Genomic DNA, 17,015 nt, shown 5'->3' with positions numbered 1-17,015 from the left:
ACGGAAAGCTTTTTTTTTTTTTTTTCTTCTTCTTTACGGTTTTACCGGCAGCTGACTATTGTGAACGATCAGCTGATCACCTGGCAGCTGAGCGCTCTCACATGCCGTCTGCTCAGCTGATCGTTCGGCCACCGAGAGACAAAATAAAGTTTGTGATTAAAAAAATGTATATAATAATATATATATGAGGAGCATGCGTAGTAAAAAATAGAGGATTCCGCCGCTCAAAAAAAGTTACATGCTGCGTTGCTTCCGCCCGGCGGACGCAACGCAGCGTCGGCCAGCGAAAGCAACGCAGGTACTTTTGGCACAATCCGTCATCCATACAAGTCTAGGGGAAACAGCGGAATCCGTTGACAGATTCCGCTGTTTTCCAAAAGGGCGGATTGTGACGGAAGGAAAAAAACGCAAGTGTGAAAGTACCCTAAGTCTCCCCACACACATTAGACTTAAGTCAGCAGAACTCGCCAATGTCAGCTTGCAGTCTAATGTGTAATGGAGCCTCCAGTCATTATTCCGGGAAAAGAAAGAGTGGGACAGTTTTAATGTAACACACGACCCTTTTGTTATTAAAGGGAACCTATCAATAGATTTATGTTGCTCGAACCACAAACTATTCTTTGAAGGGCTGCAGCATTTCAGAAAAAAAAAAACAAAAACAAAACAGTTTATAAAGTAAAACAGGCATTATAAGGATGAGGCCTAACTAGACCAGTGTGGCCCTGGTTGGCTTAGGGGCAGAGACCTTGATTCCAATGATGTATCACTTACTGGCTGCTTGCTGTCATTTTTATAAAATCACTTATCTGGTGCAGATCTAGTGGTTCTCTACATACTGTTAACACCTTGCATAGGCAGAAAGCTGCCAATCAGCGTTGTGGATTCGGCTGTACAGGGCTCTGCATTCAGTCAACCAGTGCTGGGGGTGGTGTTCTACAAAACGCATGAATATGAGGGACTACATGGCAACAGGTTTACTAGGCCTCAAGGAATAAAATCACTGTTTTAATAGCAGGAGATTATCAGTACTACAATAGGTAGCCCAGTAAATGACATTGCTGGAATCAGGGTCTCCGTCTCTACATTATTGTGCTCTCAGGTTAAGTGTCAAAAACGCGGTGACAGATTTCCTTTAAATAGAGGCCTATATTTAAGTGACAGAGCAGCTTTGAACAGCTATACAAACATTAATATTTATACAATTCTGTTGATTTTTTCCTGGACTAATAAACGATTCTGAACTTAAAGTTCCTCCCTGAAGCTACAATTCACCTTGTCACTGTACAGGATCCCAAAACAGAAACAATCATTAACTCTGCACACCAGTCCTGACACTGACGGGAGTACACGTCATCAAAATGAGTAATGGTAGTCATAAATGCGTGGGAGGAGGCATCTCCACACATCACGCCTGAGCCATTAAACTGCTCCTGTACAGAACTGTATGCAGCCACCAGACACCAGCACTATGCTGCTGTGACGCCCTGGACAAGCCAGGGGTCACAGGTAATGACATCACCACACCCTACACCCCGGTTAGGTACACCTAAGCTAGACCAGAAATCCTTGTTGCCTTCCTCCAGGGGCTGATGTCCACACCAGGGGGTGGGCCAGGTGGTTGGCTCCGCCCACCGAGGAGTTCACAGTCCTGGAGGCGGGAAAACCGGGCAGATGAGTTTTGAAGTTAGAGTTGAGTGGTAGAGGAGCAAGTGACAGGAGTGGGAGTGAAGCTAGGAAAGTAGTAAGAGCAGCCTGAAGTTGGTCCGGGTTTGTGCCCCGGACAGACAGCAAGGTTGGCAGACGGCGGTGACCGTCTGCAGGAGTGGCCTATCGGAGGTGCCGTAAGGACCGTGGACGGGTGGTGGCCCGGCGGTACCGGACCGGTACACAAGGAGAAGCCAGCACCATTGGCAGGGGCCTTTCGGATCCCGGCAAGGCTAGGAGTCGCCGTGAATTTGCCAAATCCGTTAGTGAAGGGGACCTCCGGGTCTCCAAACAACTAGGGCGGCTTTGCACGTTGCGATATTGCACGTGCGATGTCGATGGGGTCAAATCGAAAGTGACGCACATCCAGCGTCGCAGTCGATATCGCAACGTGTAAATCCTTTTTGATACGATGAACGAGCGTAAAAGCGTAGTTATCGTATCATCGCTGCAGCCTCCGACATTTCCATAATGCCGGTACAGCGACAGGTGCGATGTTGTTCCTCGCTCCTGCGGCAGCACACATCGCTGTGTATGAAGCCGCAGGAGCGAGGAACTTCAACTTACCTGCCGCCGGCTGCAATGAGAAGGACGGAGGTGGGCGGGATGTTTACATCCTGCTCATCTCCGCCCCTCCGCTTCAATTGGCCGCCTGCCGTGTGACGTCACTGTGACGCCGCACGACCCGCCCCCTAAGGAAGGAGGCGGGTCGCCGGCCAGAGGGACGTCGCACGGCAGGTATGTGCGTGTAAAGCTGCCGTAGCGATAATAATCGCTACGGCAGCTTTCACTAGATATCGAACGTGCGACGGGGGCGGGACTATCGCTGCAGCATCGGTAACACATTGTTACCGATGTTGCAACGTGCAAAGCCCGCCCAAGTCCCGATTGAAGGCAACCGTCCAACCGTATGAGAGAGACACCGCCACGGCACCAGTTTCTCAGGGCCAGCACCTGCGGGCAAACTGAGTACCACCGTGCCGTGAGGCACAGCGCTGCCCCCGCGACCCTGCACCTCACCAGGCCCCGCACCTGGCCTGCCATCCCTCATCCTCCACCCCATCACTGGGCCCCGGGACAACCAACCCCTACCCACGGAGGGGAGAACTAACAACTCTGCTGCTCCCTGTCACCGCTCCCGGGATCCCCATACAGAGCAGCGGTGATGTCCACACAATCATCACAACCGTGGGTGGCGTCACGGACAATAAATCCCCAAAACCAAACCCCTTTTCACTCACGGGCGAGGAGCGCCGCTCGAGTCCCCGGGATCCGGCCCATCGCTCGAGCCACCGAGCAGCAGAGGTGGTAGCAGCAGCCGGACCCGAGCAGTGGGAGAGCGCAGCGTCCCCTCCTCCGCCCGCGACACTGCTAGACATGACCACAGAGAATAGAAGGACTTACCTGGGTATTCGGCCCTCCGCAGATTCATTATATGTGTCCATTATTAAGGGGATTCAAGCAACGATGATTACTGAAAAATACAAACAGCAGCTTAGTATTACATACACAACAGCTTAGTACCACATATAGCTTCACTCCATACAATGGAGAAAACACCAGAAAGTGTAAACTAGAGGTATTCTTGTGTGACCCGGATATTACAAATGGGTGCAGCTGGGGAGTTAGCTGTAAGGGTGGGACAATATGCGGTGACGGTCGCACGCGGCAGAAGCTCTGACCACCATGATGGCCCCTGGTCTGCCACAGAGATGGGTGAAGATTAGTGATGAGCGAGTACTAAAAAGCTCGGGTGCTCGAAGCTCGGGCCGAGCCTCCCAAGATACTCGTGTACTCGGCCCGAGCAACGAGCCCAATGTTATCCTATGGGAGACCCGAGTATTTTTGTGAAATGACCCCCCGGCAGCATGGAGAAACCCTAAAAATGTCACAAAAGTCTCAGAAGAGTGCTCAAATGACATGGCAACAGCATGGGGAAGACCCCTTGAAGCATTTATCACTGAAAAGTCACAGCTGTGAACAATTTTGTCCGCGTTTTACGCCATTTTTACGGACTCACCAGAAAACCTTCCAAAATGACCCCAAAATGATTTTTCATGGCGGAAATGTTAAGGGCACATACCCAATAGTGAGATAGAGCTGGTGTATGTTACTTTTTGAGATTAATACATGAAAGATTTTACGTGAAAACATTGTGTGGCACTCCGATGTCCCTGAGAAGAGACGTACATGAAGGCCTCGAGTCTAATGTGCCCATTTTGAGGAAGTGAGTCTTTGTAGTATTTTCCTTTGCCAGGGCAGTCCAAAATTGTGAGGTTCACCAATGCCCCTGCATACAGACGTGCATGAGGGCCTGTAAACCTGAAGTGCCCATTGTAAGGAAGTGGGTCTATTGTAGTATAGCCCTTAGGCAGGGCAGCCAAAAATTGGGAGGCTCCACATTGTCCCTGGATAGAGACGTGCATGATGGCCTGTAAACCTGAAGTGCCCATTGTCAGGAAGTGGGTCTATTTTAGTATAGCCCTTTGCCAGGGCAGCCAAAAATTGGGAGGCTCCACGTTGTCCCTGGATAGAGACGTGCATGAGGGCCTCAAAACATTAAGTGTCCATTGTAAGGAAGTGGGTCTATTGTAGTATAGCCCTTAGGCAGGGCAGCCAAAAATTGGGAGGCTCCACGTTGTCCCTGGGTAGAGACGTGCATGAGGGCCTCAAAACATTGTTCCCATTGCAAAGGAGCGGGTCTCCTGTCGTTGTAATGTCCATTCTGCAAAGAATGGGCGAAAAAATTTACCACTGGGGGTATACCTGAAACAAAGGCCTAAGTATTGCAATTTGTAACGGTCATCATCATGGTGGCGCATGAGGAGAAGGAGGAGCAGTCCAGCGATTATCCAAAGTCCAGAAGTGTGTACCCATGGGTGAGTGGAGGTACATGGCAAACTTTAAATTCCGCTCTCATTTGCTGGTGGTGTGGTGAAGTCTGGCCCAATCCAACCCTTGTTCATCTTGATCAGAGAGTCAGCCTGTCAGCATTTTCAGTTGACATGCGGGTACGTTTATCTGTAATGATTCCACCTGCGGCACTAAAAACACGCTCTGACAAAACGCTAGCGGCAGGGCAGGCCAGGACTTCCAAGGCGTAGAGAGCCAATTCATGCCACGTGTCCAGCTTGGATACCCAATAATTGTAAGGCACAGAGGAATGTCGGAGTACAGTTGTTCGATCTGCAAGGTACTCCTTCAGCATCTGGGCAAACTTAGGATTTCTTGTGGCACTACCCCGCACCTCAGGGGCTGTGGTACGTGAGGGGCTGAGAAAACTGTCCCACATCTTAAAGACTGTTCCCCTACCTCTGGCGGATTGGACTTGTGCCTCTCTCGGCTGTACGCCTCGGTTGTCCATTGATTCATGACCTATGCCGCTAGCGTTTTGTGAGGGGAATGCTTTGCCTACTTCCGTGACTATGGCCTTCCGGAACTGCTGCATTTTGGTTGACCTCTCCTCCACGGGAATAAGAGACAAAAAGTTCTCCTTGTAGCGTGGGTCTAACAGTGTTACCAACCAGTAATGATTGTCGGCCAAGATGTTCTTAACGCGAGGGTCACGAGACAGGCAGCTTACCATAAAGTCAGCCATGTGCGCCAGACTCTTAACAGCCAGGACTTCAGTAGCCTGACCAACAAGATGACTGAACATGCTGTCCTCCTCCTCCTCCTCCTCCTCCTCCAACTCCTCCTCCTCCTCCTCATCTACCCTGTCCTCTGGCCAGCCACGCTGAACCGAGGATATGACTGGTGTGCATGTCATATCCTCAATTTGGCCGGAGAGTTGCTCCATGTCTTCATCCTCCTCCTCGTCATAGTCCTCCACTGCACGTTGTGATGAGACGAGGCTGGGCTGTGTGTTATCATCACCCACACCCACTACTGTTTCTTGCTGCAACTCATCGCGCTCCGCCTGCAATGCATCATGTTTGTTTTTCAGCAGAGACCGTTTTAGAAGGCAGAGTAGCGGTATGGTGACGCTAATAATGGCGTCATCACCACTCACCATCTTGGTGGAGTCCTCAAAGTTTTGGAGGATGGTACATAGGTCTGACATCCATCTCCACTCCTCAGGTGTTATGTGTGGAGTTTGACCCATTTCCCGACGGCTTAGGTGATGCAGGTACTCAACAACTGCCCTCTTCTGCTCACATATCCTGACCAACATGTGCAGAGTTGAATTCCAACGCGTGGGGACATCACACACCAGTCTGTGAGCCGGAAGATGCAAACTGCGCTGAAAGCCGGCAAGGCCGGCTGAAGCAGTAGGTGACTTTCGAAAATGTGCAGACAGGCGGCGAACTTTTACCAGCAGATCAGACAGCTCTGGGTATAACTTTAGAAAGCGCTGAACCACGAGGTTGAGCACATGGGCCACGCATGGAACATGTGTCAGCTGGCCTCGCCTCAAAGCCGCCACCAGGTTCCGGCCATTGTCACACACGACCTTTCCTGGCTTTAGGTTCAGAGGTGTGAGCCAGTGATCTGCCTGCTGTTTCAGAGCTGTCCACAGCTCTTCTGCATTGTGGGGTTTGTCACCTATGCAGATTAGCTTCAGCACAGCCTGTTGCCGCTTCGCCGAGGCAGTGCTGCAGTGCTTCCAGCTTGTGACTGGTGTGGAGGGTACAGTGGATGAGGATGCGCAGGAGGAGGAGGAGGAGGCTGAAGAGCATGACATTCCGGAGCTGTAGAGTGTGGGTGAAACACTGACTGAGGTAGGGCCTGCAAACCTTGGTGTGGGAAGGACGTGTTCCGTCCCTCGCTCAGACTGGGTCCCAGCTTCCACAATATTAACCCAGTGTGCCGTCAACGAGATGTAGCGGCCTTGCCCACAAGCACTTGTCCACGTGTCTGTGGTTAGGTGGACCTTGGGTGAAACAGCGTTGTTCAGGGAACGTGTGATGTTTTGTGACACGTGGTTATGCAACGCGGGGACGGCACACCGGGAGAAATAGTGGCGGCTGGGGACCGAGTAACGTGGGACAGCTGCCGCCATCAGGTCACGGAATGCTTCTGTCTCCACCAGCCTAAAAGGCAACATTTCCAGCGCAAGCAGTCGCGAAATGTTAGCATTTAGAACTGTGGCATGTGGGGTGTTGGCAGTGTATTTGCGCCTGCGTTCAAAGGTTTGCTGAATGGATAACTGAACGCTGCGCTGGGACAAGGACGTGCTTGATGATGGTGTTCTTTCTGCGTAGGCAACTGCAGGTGCAGGAGTGGAGGAGGCTTGTTCGCAGGCAGCATGGACAGGGGATTGGCTCGCATGCACAACCAGCGAAGACGTATCAGTGACATCAGCAAGCACTGCTCCTCGACTCTGTTGTACTTCCCACAAAGTCGGGTGCTTGGCTGACATGTGCCTGATCATGCTGGTGGTGGTCAGGCTGCTAGTTTTGGTACCCCTGCTGATGCTGGCACGGCAGGTGTTGCAAATGGCCTTTTTTGAATCATCTGGATCCAACTTAAAAAACTGCCAGACTCGGGAAGACCTAACATTTGTACAGGCACCTTGTGTCGTCGTGTTGTTCCGGGGAACGGTTGCCTGACTTCTGCCTGGGGCCACCACCCTGCTTCTTACTGCCTGTTGTGATGCTACGCCTCCCTCCCCCTGTGCACTGCTGTCCTCGCTCTGCATATCCTCCTGCCAGGTTGGGTCAGTTACTGGATCATCCACCACGTCGTCTTCCTCTTCCGCACCCTGCTCCTCCTCCCGACTTCCTGACAATTGTGTCTCATCATCGTCCACCACTTGTTGAGACACGTTGCCAACTTCGTGAGAACGTGGCTGCTCAAATATTTGGCCATCTGTACAGACGATCTCCTCATGACCCACTTCAATATGAGCTGGCGAGAGGCCAGAATGTGTGAATGGAAACGTGAACAGCTCTTCCGAGTGTCCAAGTGTGGGATCATTAATGTCCGAGGAGGACGTGTACTCAGCCTGGTGGTAGGAAGGAGGATCAGGTTCAGAAATGTGCGGTGCAGTATCACGGCTACTGACACTTGACCGTGTGGAAGACAGAGTGTTTGTGGTGGTGCCAATCTGACTGGAAGCATTATCCGCTATCCAACTAACAACCTGTTGACACTGGTCTTGGTTCAAGAGCGGTGTACTGCTGCGGTCCCCAAGAATTTGGGACAGGACGTGCGAGCGACTAGATGTGGCCCTTTGTTGTGGCGAAATTAGAGCTTGCCCACGACCTCGGCCTCTGCCTGCACCACCATCACGTCCACTTCCTTGTTCCTTGCCAATGCCCTTGCGCATTTTGCAATGCTGTGCACTGCTGACGTGTATATTCACTACTTGTGCGTTATATCAAAGTTTGTGGAAATTGCACACAAGTGCACCTGTACGCTGCCACCAACAGGCACACACGTGCGGTTTTAAAAACCAAGCACGGACGCAATAAGAACCTAACAGGTTTTTTTGGGGAGCGACAATTACAGACAAGTCAGACACTATCTGGACTGTTTTACACTGTGTACACCAGCCCCAGATATGATGAAGGCTGGTATACGGTCACCACTACCCTGCCTGCCTGCCTGCCTGTATACTGGTACAATAGTCCTGACAAGGACTCTTCTGGTCACTAGCCTGTATTCAGACCTGGCTATACCCTGCCTGTATATAGCAACAATAGTCCTGAGAAGGACTCTGCTACTGTACTCCGACCTGGCTATACCCTGCCTGCCTGTATACAACTAGAATAGTCCTGAGAAGGACTTTTGGTCACACTGTTTGCAGCCCTGCAACTGAAAAAGCTATAAAGGGCCGCAAAGCTTTCCCTGAATCAGCGACACTCTCCCTGCACTGACTGTCTGGATAGCTGTGAGCAGAGCACAGCGCGCCGGCCGGTATAAAGGCTCGGTCACGCTGTGCAGGCCGGCCAATCACTGCAATTCCACAACTAACAGGGCTGTGGCATTGCAGTGGTCTGCCAGCCAATCCCTGCATGAGGGCTGGCTCTCAAAAGAGCGCCAACATGCAGAAATGAAGACCACGAGTACAGCACGAGTATCGCGAGATTACTCGGTCCCCGCCGAGCAGCCCGAGTACAGCGATACTCGTGCGAGTACCGAGTAGTTACAAGCATGCTCGCTCATCACTAGTGAAGATTCATCTATAGTGTCCAGCCGGTCCATAATACACCATACCGTCATGCTGTGATAACGTCACCCGACAGTATTAGGTTTGCCTTCTTATAGGCCCATCACATATGGTTTCATAGCGTATACCATTGTAAGGCCATGTGCACATGATGAGTACTTGGTGAGTTTTTACCTCAGTATTTGTAAGACAAATCTAGGACTGGGTGATAAATCCAGAAGTTTCTATTATACTTTTCCTCTGATTCTTCCACTCCTGGTTTTGGCTAAAAATACAAGAGGTAAAATACTGACAAAATACTCATCGTGTGCACGTCACTTTAGTGACATTTAACACATTGATAAAAGCATTATATGCAAGGACACTAGAGTTAAAAAAAATTATAAATTTTGCAAACAGGGAGCTGCATGAGAATTGTATGACCTTGGCATTTTTACACCAGCTGTGTGCACACTGTAAGGGTACTTTCACACCTCCGGTTTTTCTTCTGCGGCACAATCCGGCACTTTGCAGGAAAATCGCAACCGTTTTTTTTTGCTGCCGGTTGCGATTTTCCTGCATAGACTTTAATTAGTGCCGCATTGTGCCGCATGGCCTTGCGTTCCATCCGGTTTTTGCCGCATGCGGCAGATTTAGCCGATGCGGCGGCCGGATGGAACGTTGCCTGGCACGTTTTTTCGTGCGGCAAAAAAAACCGCATCGCGCCGCATTCGGCCGATGCAGCGCATCTCTCAATGCATGCCTATGGCGGCCGGATGCGGCGCGATGCGGCAAATACCGCATCCGGCCGCCGCATGCGGTTTTTGCCACTGCGCATGCTCAGTAGCATGCCGCAAGCGGCAAAAACCGGGCGGGCCGCATGGGAAAAACTTATGCAAAGGATGCGGTGTTTTCACCGCATCCGTTGCATAGCTTGCACAGCCGGATTGAGCCGCAGGGCTCAAGCCGGATGTGTGAAAGTAGCCTAAGGATTCAGCAGAAGGTCATCAGAATATTGGACAACCCTCTTAATCATAGCCACACATCAAATGTTAAAATAATTATGCTTAAAAACAAGTGGACCAATGCACATAATTGGAGAAATCACATGACCCGAAGTAATATAGTCAAAATTGTATGTCAATTCCAAGGTATTAATTAAGATTGCTAACACATGAAAAGGGAGAGAATATGAAAGGCACCTGTCAGAAGTATATTAGCAGGTGAGGAAGATATACGTGTATTGTTGGTCTCATGGAGCAGCTCAGAAAGAGGCTGGGTGTACACCCGTCCTATGACGTGGAATGCACAGCTGCTAAGAAAAAGGCGAGAAGTTTCTCAATGAGCCATCATATCACATGACCTGCAAAGTCTAAAGGTGCGCCACACCCACGTGAGAGCCATATGTAACCGAATCCAACTCCCAACAATCAAATGAGGATATAAATATCTACCAGTGTGTGCATGATGTCCACACACACCAAGTGCATAAGCGACAGATGACCTCCCGGCCAGCACTGCTGGGACGTGTACCCATGCTGCATCTGGAGGATGCTATACTGTATCTAGTGTCATATGTGTATGCCCACTACATGGGGGGGCAACAAAAAACCCCACAAAAAACACGTTTAGTATAAACGGACACAAATCAAACCCTACATGTGTAAATACATACTGCATCTAGAAAAACGTAATGTGAACAGTCGCAAAGCACTACATGTGTGTATTCATGCTGCATCTGGGTAAAGACATGTCCAGTGTCAAGTGACATTAAAGTGGTTGCCACTATTTAAACATTGAGAGGATAGGTCATAGATGTCTGATCAGCACCCGGCGCTCCCGTAATCAGCTGTTCTTGGTCCTGCTCCATCTTCTGATCACGGCTGTGGCCGGGCACTGCATATCCGCCTCCTATTGATCTGAATAAGCACAGAGAACAGCTGATCTGTGGGGGCGCAGGGTGTCAGCCCCCGGCCAATCAGACATCAGGATAGGTCATCAATGTTTAAGTAGTGGACAACCTCTTTAACACTAGAACTACTGGACTCGTGACACCTATATAGAAATACATGGTGCAAAGTAGTCAAAATGACTACCTCAGCAGTTCTAGTGTTAAACACTACATGTGAGTATTTTCCAGTGTAAACAGACACAGCACTACAAGCCCAATTCATCAAAGCTTTACTGCCAGTATTATATACTGCTATAAAAAGCTTTGAAAAGTCGCATAATTGTGGCAGAACTCGAGGCTACGCTAGTTTTGCAACTTTTGCGGTTCTCACATTATTTTCGCCCAGCTCCAAAAAAAGTGGGTGCACAGCAGCATTTGCTACACCACAAATCTTACTCTAGAAAGGACTGGAGTAGTATTTGTGATGAGGCACACACAGAGATGCATGCTACTTGTCTGACACTCCGGACTCATGACGAGGCATACTGTGACTCCAGCACATCTCCACAACAAAACTGGAGTGAACAACACCGGCCTTGGTGATGAATCGGGCCCAATAAGTAGTGTGTGTGCATATTGCATCTGGAAAGAACAGTCATGGAGAATACCACATTTGTTTGTGCGATAAAAAGATATAAAACGAGTGTGTATATTTTATAAACCGTGACACAGACCACTACACAGCCCCCACATCTCTCTATACACACATTCTACATGCTGCATATATCTGTGTGTATATTATATTATGTGTCTGCATGTGTTTAGATATATACCGTATATTATATATATAGTACATACACACTATAAAGTACATAAAATATATGTACATGTATAGTGAATATGTCGCGGGCGGGGAGGACGCCGTCGCTGTTGCGCTCTCGCTAACGCTCGGGTCCGGCGCTGCTGCGGCCGCTGCTGCTCAGTGGCTCGAGCGGTGGGCCAGATCCGGGGACTCGAGCGGCGCTCCTCGCCCGTGAGTGAAAGGGGTGGTTGGTTTGGGGGATTTAGTTTGTGACGCCACCCACGGGTCGTGGTGAAGATGGGCACCACCGCTGCTGGTGACGGGGATCCCGGGAGCGATGGTAGGGAGCAGCTAAGATGTTGTTTTCCCCCTCCGTGGGTAGGGGGTCGGTGGTCCCAGGGCCCGGTGATGTGACGGGGAGGCAGGGTCGGTGAGGTGCAGGGACAGCGCGGCGCGGTGCCGGATGGCACGGGTGTACTCACTCAGCAAGAAAGGTACAAAGTCCTCGGTAAACCAAACGGCTGGATGGACGGGTCCCGCAGCCGGCTGCAGTGTCTCTCCCCGGACAGGTGATGGCGGCTGTCTTTCCCTGCACCTTGATGTTCTCTTTCTGACTACTATGGATTCCCAACGGTAGTCCGCTCCCCGGTGTATGGGTACCGGAGGAGCCCGTTTGCCCGCAGACACTGGCCCTTGGGTCTCTAGCCTTAGGCGGTAGCTGTATACCCTTACAGTGTGGGCGGTTGCCTTCAATCGGGACTTTTGCTGTTATGAAACCCCTGGGGTTCCAGTCACATTCGGATCTGACTATTGACGGCGGCTCCAAGCCTGGTCGGGGTCCGATGACCCTGCCTGAGTGTGCAGGCTTCACTTCGCTCCCCGGTCGGTACCGGCGGGCCGTCGCCCATCCCCGGTCCTACGGTTCCGCGTTGCTCCACCACTCCTGCAGACGACCACCACCGTCTGCCAACCTTGCTGTTAGTGCCTGGGCCACAAACCCAGACATCCAAGTGTTTACTCCTCTCTTCCACCTCCTGGACTAAACTGTCACTTTTCCCGCCTCCAGGCCTGTGAACTCCTCGGTGGGTGGAGCCAACCGCTTAGCTCTGCCCCACCTGGTGTGGACATCAGACACTGGAGGGAGGCAACAAGGGTTTTTGTTTGGCTGGTGTCCTTGTCTAGTGGGGGTGGGGATGTTTGGATGTTATCTGTGACGACCTGGCTAGGCCAGGGCGCCACATATATATCTATTTTTGCTGCATATATAGAACTCTAATTGTAGTGTCAGCATAAGGCCGGTGTCACACTTGCGACTGCCTTGTGTGTATCTCTTGCGAGTTTCGCGGTGCATCACCCGTCAGGGACTCACACTGATGCATGCAACCAACCCGCTCCTGAGAGAATGAGTCCGTGACGGGTGATGCACCGCAAGACTCACGCGAGATACACACGAGGCAATCGCAAGTGTGACACCGGCCTAATGCGGGCATCACACGAGACGATCTATCGTGCAATGTGTCGTCGGGGTCATGGTTTTCGTGACGCACATCCGGCATCGTTCACGACGTCGTCTCGTGTGACACCTACGTGCGACTCCAAAATCGGTTATAAATCGTGGATCGTGTACTCGTCACTCATTTTTAAAAAATTATTTAATCTTATTTGCGCAGGTTGTTCATCGTTCCTGGGGCAGCACACGTTGCTCCGTGTGACACCCCGGGAACGATGAACACTGCTTACCTGCAGCCCGCGGCACCCGCTGGCTATGAGGAAGGAAGGAGGTGGGCGGAATGTTTACGTCCTGCTCATCTCCGCTTCTATTGGCCGGCCGCTGTGTGACGTCGCTGTGACGCCGAACGTCCCTCCCCCTTCAGGAAGAGGATGTTCGCCGCCCACAGCGACGTCGCACAGCAGGTAAGTACATGTGACGGGGGGTTTAACAACTTTGTGCGACACGGGCAGCGATTTGCCCGTGACGCACAAACGACGGGGGCGGGTGCGATCGCTCGTGCAATCGCACAATAGATCGTACCGTGTGAAGCCCGCATTAGAGTCCAACTGTTAGCACAATTTGTGTCTCGTATGTTTTCCATTTGGGTCTGTTCACACTGTATTTCAGCAGTGCTTCCAGTGGGTTCTGCCTGAATCCCCTATGGAGCCATAGACTGCAAAGACAGGAATGAAGTTCAAATAAGCTCCATATATGTGTTTTTTCTGAACGTGTCCATTTGTTCCAACAGTTACAGAAAAGTACACACTAAGAATAAAAACCACAAACTGAAACTTAAAAGAAAAAAAAAAAAAAAAACAGATGGCCAATTTCAGAAAATAAAGCAAAACACCCAAGTTGGAATTCATTTGAATTCTGTGTCACTGCAGCAGTCTATGGCCCTGTATGAATCCTATTTTAGGCTATGTGCGCACAAGAAAGTTCCTTTTCCTTAAGAAAAATCCGGACCCTCTTAAAAAATCCCACACCTGTGGTAAAAAAAAAAACAAAACAAAAAAAAACCGCAACAAAATCCGCATGCGGTTTTACCGCAGGTTGGTCCCTGCAGATTTTTACCATTATTTATGGCAAAAATGCACGCACAGCTTTTTTTTTTTTTTTTAAACCCATAGAATTTGCTGGGGAATGAGTGCAGCAATGTTAGACACATTTTCTGCAGTAAATCCGAAGCGTGTGCACATAGCCTTAGGGGTGATTCTGGCAGAGACACGGTGTGAACAGGACAAAATATTATATTATATATATATATATATATATATATATATATATATATATATATATATTGTGAGGTAGCGTGGTCGGCTGCGCAGCAGAAGACACGGGATCCAGGCATCAAGGTTCATAACAGCCGGTTTAATAGTCACAAGAGTCCATTACAATACATATGTGCCTCTCCGGCAGAAACTCAGGAAGTTGTATTCACTCCCTCCCACCAGGCACACCCCGCCCTTGGTCCGGTTTCCTTTTAACCCTTCGTTCAGTCTGTAGGGAAACAGCATGAACCCTGGAGTGGAGTTGCTTTCTATCATGAAGTGAGCACAACCGGGGTGAGACATAACGGCCGTCATAGATAACCCCGGTCACCTTCTCACATACCCCCCCCCACAGTTCAAGCGTGCGGGGTTGAACTCCCGCCATCAAACACGGGCCGCGGGACAAGGCATCGGCATTGCCCAGCAACCTACCGGCCCGGTGTTCAACCGTAAACCGGAAGTTCTGCAGAGAAAGGAACCACCGGGTAACCCGGGCATTCCGTTCCTTGGCGGACCTCATCCAGACCAGTGGAGAGTGATCCGTCACCAAGCGAAACTGCCGTCCCAGCAGGTAATAGCGTAGGGACTCCAAGGCCCACTTGATCGCCAGGCACTCCTTCTCCACTACGCTATAATTCCGCTCGGGAGGGGTGAGCTTCCTACTCAAGAAGGTGACGGGGTGTTCCTCCCCCTGAACCACCTGAGACAGCACTGCCCCCAGGCCGACCTCAGAGGCGTCAGTCTGTACAATAAACTCCTTCCGGAAATCAGGGTTGACAAGAACGGGCTGTCCGCACAGGACCCCCTTCAAGGCCCGGAAGGAGTCCTCGGCCTGCGGAGTCCAGCGCACCATGACGGACTTCTTGCCTTTGAGAAGGTCCGTCAAGGGGGCTGATAGTCCCGCAAAATTTTGAACAAACCTCCTGTAGTACCCCACGATACCCAGGAAGGCCCTAACCTGCTTCGTGGTCAGGGGTCTAGGCCACTTCTGGATCGCCTCAACCTTGTTAATTTGGGGCTTAATCACTCCTTGGCCTATCACGTAGCCCAAGTAGCGGGCTTCCGTGAGTCCCAACGCACATTTCTTGGGATTGGCTGTCAATCCGGCTGTTCGAAGCGCGTCCACCACCGCTTGTACCTGTTCCAAGTGGGTCTGCCACTCGGAGCTGTAAATAATGATGTCGTCAAGGTACGCTGATGCATACGCCTGGTGGGGTTCCAGCACCAAGTCCATCAACCTCTGGAACGTGGCTGGAGCGCCGTGTAACCCAAAAGGCAAGACAACATAGTGGAAGAGACCCTCCGGCGTAACAAAAGCGGTTTTCTCCTTGGCGGACTCAGTCAGTGGCACCTGCCAGTACCCCTTGGTCAGGTCGAGCGTGGTAAAATATCGCGCCTGTCCCAGCCTATCAATCAGCTCATCCACCCGGGGCATGGGGTAGAGATCGAACTTGGATATTTCGTTCAATCTCCTAAAGTCATTGCAGAACCTTAAGGAGCCATCAGGTTTTGGTATTAGGACAATGGGACTAGCCCATTCACTCCGGGATTTTTCGATGACCCCCAGGCGTAGCATTGTCTTCACTTCCTCCGATATGGCTTGTCTTCGAGCCTCCGGTACCCGGTATGACTTCAGGCGTACCTTCTGGTGAGGCTCGGTGACAATGTCATGTCGTATCAGACTGGTCCTACCGGGCAGCTCGGAGAAGACATCGGGGTTCTGCTGAACCAGCCGTCTGGCCTCTCGCCTCTGTTGCTTGGTGAGGGCTTCTCCGATCCTTACTTCCGGTTCGTCCTCTCCGGAGGTCGCTGAAGCCGGATGTGAACGACCCGAAGAGGAGGGAGAGGGGGAAAAATCAACCATCAGGCTTTCCCGTTCCTGCCAAGGTTTTAACAGGTTGACATGGTATATTTGTTCAGGTTTCCGCCTACCGGGCTGCAATACTTTATAGTTGACCACCCCGACTCTTTCCTTTATCTCGTAGGGGCCTTGCCACTGAGCCAGGAATTTACTCTCCGCCGTGGGGATCAATACCAACACCCGATCCCCGGGTTTAAAGGTCCGCATGGTGGCTTGTCTATTGTAGCGACCGCTTTGCGCGGCCTGAGCCTCCTGTAAATGCTCCTTCACAATGGGCATGACCGCGCTTATGCGGTTCTGCATTCCTAAAATGTGTTCAATCACACTTTTATGGGGGGTGGGCTCTTGCTCCCATGTTTCCTTTGCCAGGTCCAACAATCCCCGGGGATGTCGCCCGTATAACAACTCAAAGGGCGAAAACCCCGTGGATGCCTGTGGCACCTCTCGTATGGCAAACATCAAATAGGGAAGCATCATATCCCAGTCTTTCCCGTCTCTGGAAATCACCCTTTTGAGCATGGTTTTCAGGGTTTTGTTGAATCGTTCCACTAAACCGTCCGTCTGAGGATGATACACCGACGTACGCAACTGCTTGATCTGGAGTAGCCGGCATAGCTCTTTGGTCACTTTAGACATGAATGGGGTTCCCTGATCCGTAAGGATCTCCTTGGGCAACCCCACCCGGCAGAACACAGCAAACAACTCCCGAGCTATCAGCTTTGCTGCAGTATGTCTGAGAGGTATCGCCTCTGGATACCGGGTGGCATAGTCAACGATCACTAGGATGTGTTGGTGCCCTCGAGCAGACTTTACGAGGGGTCCCACCAAATCCATCCCTATCCGTTCAAACGGGACTTCTATAATGGGTAACGGTACCAACGGACTGCGAAAGTGGGCCAGG

At 51.0% G+C, this 17,015-nt stretch overlaps 1 protein-coding gene across 1 annotated transcript in view; it reads right to left on the bottom strand.

Moving 5' to 3' along the window:
• Positions 1-17,015, bottom strand: part of GRTP1 (growth hormone regulated TBC protein 1) — a 158,642-nt gene that overhangs the window by 133,307 nt on the left and 8,320 nt on the right. Inside the window, exon 2 of the mRNA XM_075334331.1 lies at positions 3,109-3,178. Within this exon, the coding sequence (XP_075190446.1) occupies positions 3,109-3,149 (41 nt within the window). The 5' untranslated portion in view covers positions 3,150-3,178. The remainder of the gene's footprint in view (positions 1-3,108; positions 3,179-17,015) is intronic.

Source organism: Anomaloglossus baeobatrachus, chromosome 2 (assembly GCF_048569485.1).
Source record: "Anomaloglossus baeobatrachus isolate aAnoBae1 chromosome 2, aAnoBae1.hap1, whole genome shotgun sequence".
NCBI classification, from domain to species: Eukaryota; Metazoa; Chordata; class Amphibia; order Anura; family Aromobatidae; genus Anomaloglossus; species Anomaloglossus baeobatrachus.
The sequence above is the reverse complement of the archived record's forward strand: the minus strand, read 5'-3'. Positions and strand labels throughout refer to the sequence as shown.